This window comes from Onychomys torridus, chromosome 7 (assembly GCF_903995425.1).
Source record: "Onychomys torridus chromosome 7, mOncTor1.1, whole genome shotgun sequence".
Taxonomy (NCBI): domain Eukaryota; kingdom Metazoa; phylum Chordata; class Mammalia; order Rodentia; family Cricetidae; genus Onychomys; species Onychomys torridus.
The window spans coordinates 10,505,775-10,516,450 of record NC_050449.1 but is presented as its reverse complement, the minus strand read 5'-3'; the positions used below and the strand labels follow the sequence as shown (position 1 = coordinate 10,516,450).

Sequence of the window (10,676 nt, the reverse complement as noted above, 5' to 3'; positions counted from 1 at the left end):
GCTCAGACTTCTACATCTCAATCCACAGGAAATGGACTGTTACACTGTGCACAGCTTGACCATAGGAGACCTCAAAGCCCTCGTCTATAGTGACACACTTCCTCCAATAAACCCACACCTACTCCAACAAAGCCACACCTACTAATAGTGCCACTCCCTTTAGGGGTCATTTTCTTCAAAACCACATTTATGTTATGGTTTGGACCTGAAATGTCTCCCAGAAGCTCCTGTGTTGAAAGCTTGGTTCCAATGCAACAAGTGACCCAAGGTGGGCTTTGAGTTTCTAGGACTGAGAGACATCCATCTTCATCAATGGATTAACCACTGATGGCTTCAGATCTTCATGGGAGATGCAGGAAACTCTAGGAGGTGGGGCCTAGTTAGAGGAGGCAGGTCCCTGGAGGATATATTTGGTCCCTAGCCTTTTCGGCCATCACAAAGTGAGTTTTTCCCTATCAGAGAAAGCTACATGATGTTCTGCCTCTAACAGATAGAGGCCTAAAACAATGGAGCCAGTGGGCCGTGGGTTTTAGCCTCTGAAACTCTGAGGGAAAATGAACTTCCCTTCCTTCATATTTTGCCAGTGGTGAGATGCTCACAGACAGGCAAAGGTGGTGTGCTACTTAAAGCTGACAAAGTCCTAGGCTGGTTAGCTGTTTGCATTTCCAGTCTTCTGTTCTACCTTCATATCCTTTTGTTATTCAGCCAAGCAATGTGATGAGTTGTTACTCCATCTTTGAATACCACCTCACACCAAGACCAACACTTCATATCCAAGAGTTTGTCCTAAAGAAACGAGGCAGTGTGATGATATATTATGTACCCCAATATATTGTATACCATAATAAACTTATCTGGGGATCAGAGGACAGAGCCAGGCACTAGATTAGACGTGGAGGCAAGACAGTGATGGCATATACCCTTAATCCTATCACTCAGGAGGCAGAGATCCCTCTGGATCTCTGTGAGTTCAAAGCCACACTGGAAACAGAGCCAGGTGTGGTGGCACACACCTTTAATCCTAGCACTTGAGATTTCATGCCTTTGCTACCAAGTATTTTGGAATCACACATGCCTTTAATCCCAGTACTAGGAAGGAAGGAAGATGGCAGGGTACAGAAAGGTATATAAGGCAGGAAGTCTCGCTCTGGAGGCTGAGGAGTGGGTAAGGTGAAGTTGGCTGTGGCTTGTTCTGTTTTTCTGATCTTTCAGCTTTCACTTTAATATATGGCTCCTTTTTTTTTTCTATTAATAAGACCATTTAGCAATTCGTGTTATAAGGCAGCCATCCACAAACACACATATCTATTGTTAATCCCAAAGATAGGAGGGAAAAGACCACTGACCAAAATCATCATGGCCAAACTAAGTTAAGCAAGCCATTAATTAAAGCAAGCTTTTTATTCATGTGCACAGGCTGCCTCCCCATAAGATGGAGTTCAAGAGGTCAGGATTGGATGTGAGGATAGCAAGGCTTTTTTACAGCTCTGGGGTACAGGTTTCCAAACGGAGGATTTGGTGGGCAAAATAGGTGGGGTCACAGGAGTAGAATCATAAGCATAACTAGTTAGTACTAATAACCCCCTGAAACAAAGACATGATTGCAAGCTGGGCCTAACAAAGTAGTCATAACAACAGGTAGTCACAACAACCTTTTGAAACAAAGACATGGTTGCCATTCCTGGGACAGGCCGTACAGACCCATTTGTAGTTAGGGTTACTGTGGGGCACAGCCCAATCCTTGAGAAACAGATTTAATCATAAACAGGAATGAGCCTAATTTGTCTTTACTGAAAGATGGCTTTCAAGCCTAAGATGGAGGCAGGCTGGTTCTTGAGTATCCTCCTGCATGCTTCTAGTTCTTTTCGGGTCTTGTAGAATACCACATATTTTTAATATTTAGGGGGAAACCAATTAAATGTGATTTGAGAAAAACAAATCACAGAAACATCCTGAGGAAAATCACCATTAAATAAGTTTTTGGTGGATAGGCACATGATGTTATCTCAAGAATCCCTCAGACCCCACCGATTACAGACTCATCTAAACCAGCTGCCTGCTGCTTACATCTTCACCGCTTATGAGAACTTGGCGAAGAGCACCAACGGTTCCAGCCTGGTGTTTGCTGTGCAGCCCATGTAATCTGAAATGCCTTTCTCCAAGAGACAGCCCTGTCCTCACTCACCTTACACAGGCCAGGCTCTGCCTTTAGAGATGACTCAGGTTCATAGGAGCTCTTATTTGATTTTCCACATAGTTTCTGTTCAAATTCACCTTTGGATTTGATGCCATTGTTTTCAGTGATAAGTCATGATAAGTTATGTTTCAAGCCTTGGTGAACTGGAGAAGTGTGGCCATATGAGAAGAATGGGACTGGTGTGGTGGTGCATGTCTGTAGCAAAGTCTAAGGCTGGCTGGGCTGCACTGTGAGATTTTGTTCCAAAAGAGGGGTGGGGATATGGAAAAAGCTAGCTGAGCAGCAGTATGCATCTGAGTCCTGACTACAGAAACAATGTGACTATCTGCCTCAAGTTCTTGCCCCCATGCTTCTTCTGCCATGATGAACTGTATATACTCTTTAAAATGAGCCACAGTAAACCCTTCCATGCTCAGGGTGTCTTGTGCCAGACATTTGACCAGAGATGAGAAAAGTAATTGACACATAAGTTTCAAAAGAACAGAGGAGGGCAGCAATGCTACACAGGGCCTGGAAGGAGGATGCAATGCTTCACAGGGGCTGGAGGGAGGGTGCAATGCTTCACAGGGGCTGGAGGGAGGGTGCAATGCTTCACAGGGGCTGGAGGGAGGATGCAATGCTTCACAGGGGCTGGAGGGAGGATGCAATGCTTCACAGGGGCTGGAGGGAGGGTGCAATGCTTCACAGGGGCTGGAGGGAGGATGCAATGCTTCACAGGGCCTGGAAGGAGGATGCAATGCTTCACAGGGGCTGGAGGGAGGATGCAATGCTTCACAGGGGCTGGAGGGAGGATGCAATGCTTCACAGGGGCTGGAGGGAGGATGCAATGCTTCACAGGGGCTGGAGGGAGGATGCAATGCTTCACAGGGGCTGGAGGGAGGATGCAATGCTTCACAGGGGCTGGAGGGAGGATGCAGTGTTTCACAGGGGCTGGAGGGAGGGTGCAATGCTTCACAGGGGCTGGAGGGAGGGTGCAATGCTTCACAGGGGCTGGAGGGAGGGTGCAATGCTTCACAGGGGCTGGAGGGAGGGTGCAATGCTTCACAGGGGCTGGAGGGAGGATGCAATGTTTCACAGGGGCTGGAGGGAGGGTGCAATGCTTCACAGAGGCTGGAGGGAGGAAGGTTTGGCTATGAGAAACTACACAATTCTCTCAACTGGGCTGTGTTGCAAATGGGCAAGCGAATATTAGCTAATCAGTGGGGCCCGCAGCATTTCAGAGGGGACGTGGATGGAATGCTGCTAAGCCCATACTACAAGGTTTAGCCCTGGGGAACACATTATCTTCTCTGTCGAAGGAAATGTCTAGTAAACCCTGGGAACAAGACCAAGGTTTAAATTAAGCCAACTGCAACTGTCAATAACTATGAACCATAATAAAGTTGAAATGCATGAGATTTTGTTAAAACGCTTTATTAGGTCACAGTAGTGCATGTAATTATTAAATGTATTTGAAAATCTAAAGAGCCTAGAAGTCCCAAGGTGGCTTTTAAGAAAAACAAAAGTAGCAAAGAGTAGTCTCTCAGTTAAGCACTCATTATAAAACTACATTAATTAATTGTAATTCATTTCAAATAGGCCTTGAGGAAGAAATAGGATTAAAAACATTGGTGTACACAGGAACTCAATAACGGAGGCAACCCAGCGGTTCATAGGAAAGAGTGGCCGTCTCAACAGACGGTGCCAGTGAATCATCTCTGTGGAATGGAATGAATGAAACATGATCTCTACCTCACACCACACATAAAAATTAATTCCTAGTTAAACAGTGAAGTGTAAAAGGCAAACTTTAGATAGACTCCCAGAAGGCACATAAAAGAATCACCTTTATGGTAGGGATGGTCTTCTAAAACAGATGTAAGAATATTAGTCATTAATAAACTGGACAAAAATCCAACTATGAAATTAAATTGCAAAGATATAGGAACAAAAAATAAACCTGACTACATTAAACACAAATTATTAGGGGCTGCTGAGTTGGATCACTAAATAACAAGCCTGACAGCCTGAGTTCAATGTCCAGGACTCTCATGGTAGGAGAGAACCAACTCCTGAAAGTTGTCCTCGGACCTCTGTGCATACAGAAATAGGCTAGGACTTTCTAAAAGGACTCTAATAGCATAGAAAATGCTCCCAAGAACTGATAAATGTGATTATAAGAAAATGTAAAAGCTATACATAAGAGAAAACAACCACCAGAATGAAGAGACAGTTAATGATGGGTTGATATCTTTAAGATAGTGTGAAAATTAAACACAAAAAATTCCAAATCAGCCAGTCAATAAATGGGTTAATGAATGGATAACCAGTTCTCAACTAAAAGAAACAGAAATGGCCAATATATACCTTAAAAATTGTTTGGCACCTTTAGCCATCATGGAAATGCAAACTAAAACTGCTTTCTGATTCTATCTCAACGAGTCACAATGGGCACAGCTGAGAACAAATAACAACAAACGCCCGTGCGTGTGTGGAGCAAGAGGAGCCCTCATCCACTGCTGGGGGAGTGTGAACTGTGCAGAGCTGTAGTGTGTGGAGCAAGAGGAGCCCTCATCCACTGCTGGGGGAGTGTGAACTGTGCAGAGCTGTAGTGTGTGGGGAAAGAGGAGTCTTCATCCACTGCCAGGAGTGTGAACTGTGCAGAGCTGTAGTGTGTGGAGCAAGAGGAGCCCTCATCCACTGCTGGGGGAGTGTGAACTGTGCAGAGCTGTAGTGTGTGGGGCAAGAGGAGCCCTCATCCACTGCTGGGGGAGTGTGAACTGTGCAGAGCTGTAGTGTGTGGAGCAAGAGGAGCCCTCATCCACTGCTGGGGGAGTGTGAACTGTGCAGAGCTGTAGTGTGTGGAGCAAGAGGAGCCCTCATCCACTGCTGGGGGAGTGTGAACTGTGCAGAGCTGTAGCTGTCAGTAGGGGGGAATTCTCAAAAACTACAATTGAACTATTCCATGGCTGTGCTATATCCCAGAGACTGCTGACATGTTCACTGGGACTAGTCACAGTAGCCAGGAAATGAAATTAGCCTAGGGGTCCATCAGCAGATAAATGGATAATAAACATTTTTATCAACTGTAATTTTTTCAGTTGTAAAGAAAAAAAGAGATTATGCCATTTCTAGAAAAACTGATGTAACTGGATACCACTATTAAGTGAAATAGGTCAGAAAGACAACGCCATCTTCTCCTGCATGTGGGAGCTGTATTTAAAGGTGTGTGCATGTGCATATTTATATATACATGTGTATGTGTGTGTAGATCAAGAAACGAGGAAGGATATCAGAGGAGGGAAGAAGTCCTCGGGGAAGAGAGATAGGGCAAAGGAAGGCCTGTGTTAAGAGGGCTTCAAGGAACTAACTGGGAAGGGGGGATCACTAGGGGAATGTTTAAGGGGCACAGTGGGAAAGAGCAAATGAGAACAAAGTGTCACTACATGTATGACAATACCATGATGAAATACCTTAACCTGTAATCTAAAAAAATCAGTCAGTTCTAAAAGTGAGCAGATGTGCAGCCCGGGGTTCAGCAGCTGCCTAGCATACAGTGCCCAGGGTTCAGTCCTGAACAGAGACAAAGCTGATCCTGGCGACACTTTCACTCTTTTAGAGTCCAGTGAGGCGGTGGACTTCCATAAACAATCACTAAAAGCAGTGAAAAGATCTACCCACGGAATTGATAAACTCTGTGAGGGAAAATTAAAAAACAACATCAAAAGCTCTCGGACTACTGCCATTTCAAAAAATAAGTAAAAATTAAAATCATACGATTATCAACAATATCAACATATTTTTCTATCAAATGGGAACTAAGATCTCCCCCAAATGGGCAAAATACGTGACTGAGCAATCCCCCAAGAGAAACAGAAATGGCCCCAGACACATTCAGCATGCTCACTCACAAGAAATGCAAGACATGGTTGCACCGAGAAGCTGTTTAGCACTGCTGGTTGAGAACTAGGAGCATCACCAGAGACTGGGAGGTGTGGGACACACACAGCCACACTGCTGCTGCAGCCTCTGTAATGGGAACTTGGCAATACCAAACAAAACAACATCTGCATTTACTTTTATTAAGGGATTGAAATTCTCAGAACTTTCTCTAAATAAATAACTTCAAAAACTGTGAATACACTAACACATCAATAGCATTTCTAAAAATCAGAGCTATCATAATGCATGAACCCAGGATAATAAAAACTACTGGTGTTTAAATTCAAGTGTATATTCAAAGCTACAAAAGTGAGGAAGATCTGTATAAGCTATTAAGCAATTTCCAGGGCATAATACTTAGATTTTTAAAAAAGGCCTCTGTTATAGCAAAAACCTTTTGTGTAGCAAAGGGAAAATGATAAAATAATTCTAATTATTTTGGCAAAAAAAATATAGAGAGGAAAATTAAAATGGAGATAGTAAACGACACTAGGTCGGCAGAAAGGGGTACAGATCTGGGTATGTATTCAATGGTTCAGAATTTAAGAAGTATCTTAACGTCTTCCATAGCCAAAAAGTAAAACTAAACCCCAGAGAGAAAAATATGCTATGAGGGAATTTCTGGAAGCAACTGCTTTTGAAATCCACTATTCCATGGTTATACACAAGAGAAATCCTTGCTTCCTGAGAACAGCAATATGCAGGTGAGAGGACAGTAAGTGGAGGCCTACAACCTACTCTGCAAAGATCAAAGGTAAGTCATACATGCATCGACGTCTGGATATGTCTGTAGACAAATCATATATGTATGGACAGAGCTGTAGATAACTCATACATATACCTATACATTGATATACATGTAGATAACTCATACATATGCCTATGCATGGCTATATCTGTAGATAACTCACTCTCTCTCTCACACACACACACACACACCTATGCATGGATATAACTGTAGATAACTCACACACACACCTATGCATGGATATATTGGTAGTTAACTCATGCACACACCTATGCATGGATATATTGGTAGATCAGTCATACATGCACCTATGTATGGATATTATCTGTAACACTCACATATATATAGTAAAATGGGAAAAATTTTAAATTAAATTTAAATGAGGGATGGATTAAGTCCATTAGTCTCACCAACTTTCTATAAAATTAATATTTCAAGAATTTTAGGGGTCTAAAGTATAACTCAGTGGTAGAGTCTGCAGTAGACCCTGGGCTCCATCCCTAACAAAAGCAGAGTAATAATAAACTATCATCTGGAGTTGAAGCACCCATGCAAAGCTTACCAGATGAACACTGAAATAAGAAGTCACAGGGGTCTTCAGGGAGGAGGGACAGGCTAAAGCACTTAATGCAAAATACACACCCTCATTTCCTGGGTCCTAGTCAAGAGAAAAGCAGCTGTGAGTCTCACCCTACTGGCTATGGCCTTACTTATTTATGTATTTCCTGACTCTGGAAAAACAAGCTGAGTTAGGCATCTGCCGCCATCACTTCAAACACATGAACAAGTAGAGGGCATTTTAAAGACTGTGGCATGGGAAATGTTTCCTTTTAAACAGGCTCTAACAAACTTGAAACTAAACAGATCTTGTGGTAAGGGAACTTAAGCAGTCACTAGGCTGCACAGGAGCTGACAGAGAGAAGTGTGGCCTGGGCTGCCCCATGAGAGACACCACGCCCCACTGCCAGCTACTTGACTGTACAATGCCCAGGGCCCTTTGAACTGCCTTCACTTCTGACATCAGGTACGGCATGTCACACCCTTCCATCTGACAAACTGAACATGTGGGGTTTTCATACTTACATGAAAGATTTCCATGCTCCCTCTTGCCAGGGCTCACTTCCCCTAGCAACTATCAGTATCATTCTATACCCTAGCCATGGTTTTTAATAGAGGAAAGGTCTCGATAACCTTTCCAGGAGCCAGTCAGTGAGCTTAGTGACCAAGTCCTCACCGTCACTCACCTAGGAACATCACCAGCTGATGCTGCCCACAACTCAGTGTCAGGGAGTACCACCACCTCTCCACTAGCCTCCACCCCAGAGCCCCACACTCCAGGTCCATTCCATTCAAACCTGGGAATACTTTGTATTTAAAGGGATAAAGATGTGGGAGGACTGTCTGAGGGAAGTCACAGGACCAGGCCTTCGGCTGTCAATGCTCCTGGCTGATAATCCTGTGCTCACATCAGTTACAGAGCATGTTCTAAGCAGCCCATTAGTGTTGGGTTCCAGTTCTGACTCAGACCACTTCCAAGACATTGTGGTACAGAGGCACTGCTGTTAGGTGCTGGGCTCCAATACTCGGTGAGCTCCAGACAGGATTATTTCGATGGTCATGAACACTGTCGAGTCCAGGCACTAGTGTCTATGTAGAACGTCACGCTGCTCTGTCAGCAGGATCCACATTTTCTCAAGGAGTGAACATATCTGACTCAAAGAATGAAAAGGACCAGCAGAGGTCTTTAGAGTATGGAAGAGTGAATGAGATTATTTAACTCAACTCTGAAGGGGGTAACATTTTTATTCCCTTTCTAAAACAAATATGAAAATATAAACTTGATATAAGCTGTTTCAGTCAGTTTTCAGATGTCTATTCAGAGATATTTTGTAACAGCCAAAACCATGATAAAGTATTGCTGGTGAGGAAGCTTGGCATTCATACCAGGTAGCTGTATTTCAGTATGTCAGTCTGACCCAACCACAAAGGTCAGCTGGCTGCTTTGCTTAAATTAAGCTTTTCAATATTTTTAAGACAGAAAAATTCTCTAATACTTTTCCACCTGACAGGTATATGAGAGAGAAAGAAAAAGTGTGTCATTAATGATACAGATCAACAAAATGACTACCACTCAATGGGAACATAACCCAAATCTCTGCTACAGTGTGAATAGAAAAACATGTACTTAACAAAAACCTTAAACTAACTATTGAAATACAAGGCCCTTCTAGCCCCCATTCTCAGTGGCTGATCCTCTAGTTCTGAAATCCACATACGATGACCAACATGGGCTCAGGCCGCTCTACAGAAGGGCCTGGCTTTTTGGAGATCCAGGAAATAATTACAACATGAAGGGGCCAGGTCTGCGAGCTTTCCCGTCAACTCTGCTAGCTGTGGCACAACAGGCTGACAGTCTTTGATCCTGAAGCAGAAATGAAGAAAAGAAGGTTTTTCTCTAATCCTCACTCAAGAATGGCCTTTTAGCAAAGCTCTGACAAGCTGGAAACACAGTTATGTCAGGAAGTTAACATTCTCAATATGGCAGAGCATCCCCAGAGAGTGCCAACAACCAGATTAAAGACTAAGGAGAAGCAGCAATCTCCTTACCACTGGGCTAGGAAATGGCTTAATGGAGTCCCGTTTGGAAACAATGAAGTATAACCCTATACACTAGCATCCCTGTGGGCAGACTTTTCAGACTCCTTAGCTAACAACACAGTTAAAACATCTTCAGCTGTAGAGTCGGCAGGCGGTGCTTCAATTGCTGCCTGTATCATGAAAATCAGGTTCCATTAAAAACATTATCTTCGGTTTCTTCTTAGAGAACTATTGCTCATGAAAGGGTCGTCATCGTCATCGTCCTGAAATGACACAAACATTATGTCAGCGACCATTCATCCTCTGCTGAGCCAAGACAGAAATTCTTCCTATGCAAAATAGCATCAGGGAAATTACATTGATTTCACCTATCTCCTCTGATACTGTGAAATGTAAATGCTCATTTCTTTGTGCATTAGAATAAAAATCTACCAAGTCCTATGTGAGACTGAATATATCTATAAAATACAATGCACACATTTTGCCAAGTCACAAACCTTAATAAAGGGGCAAACAAGGTGTGGGAATTCTAGGACAGAAAATATTCAAGTCATTCTATTCCATTCGTGACATTTTCTCACTCACATTAATTCTCGTTTTTTCTATTATGTGTATGTGCATGCACACACGTGCACAGCTGTGTGCCCTGTCAGGACAACTCATGGAGCTGGACATCTCCATCCACCCTTTGTGGGCTCCAGGGCTCCCACTCGGCTGCCAGTCTTGGCTTGTGCTTCACCCACTGAATGGCTGGCCTCAGTTCCAGTTCTCACTGTGTCTGCCTTCTTGAAAGTCACAGGGAAAAGCCCCAAGTCTGAAGGACCATGATTCTCGTTTCCTGTCACCCACTTCATGACAGAGAAGATTGCTTTCAGCCCAGTGGAGGAAAGAGCCAAGCAAAGTTTTCTTTCAGCTTCTGCAGAAAAAAGTAGATGGTCTATTTCTGGTGTTCCCAAGCTAATGGGATGTAGGCTATAAGTACGGTAAGAATAAATATGAATATCAGCCATTAAGAATTTAATGAGAATGAAAACAACAAACTAGGTCTGTGGCACAGGTGTGTCATCCCAGCTAGGGAGGCTGGGATGAGGCGGGAGGATCACACGTTCAAGTCCTGTTTGGCTACAGAACGAGTTCAAAGCCTTGGTAGCTGTGTGAGGTCCTGTCTCAAGGGAAAGACAAAAAAGGCTGGCGTTATATATAGCTCAGTGG

At 43.5% G+C, this 10,676-nt stretch overlaps 1 protein-coding gene across 4 annotated transcripts in view; it reads right to left on the bottom strand.

Moving 5' to 3' along the window:
• Positions 1 to 3,594: 3,594 nt before the first annotated feature.
• Mre11 (MRE11 homolog, double strand break repair nuclease) overlaps positions 3,595 to 10,676 on the bottom strand; it is a 54,327-nt gene continuing 47,245 nt past the window's right edge. For 3 of the 4 annotated variants that reach the window (XM_036192691.1, XM_036192692.1, XM_036192693.1), the window contains one exon: positions 3,595 to 9,727. In XM_036192691.1, coding sequence (XP_036048584.1) covers positions 9,668 to 9,727 — 60 coding nt within the window. In that variant the 3' untranslated portion in view covers positions 3,595 to 9,667. The remainder of the gene's footprint in view (positions 9,728 to 10,676) is intronic. The other variant, XR_004945430.1, reaches the window with a different exon arrangement.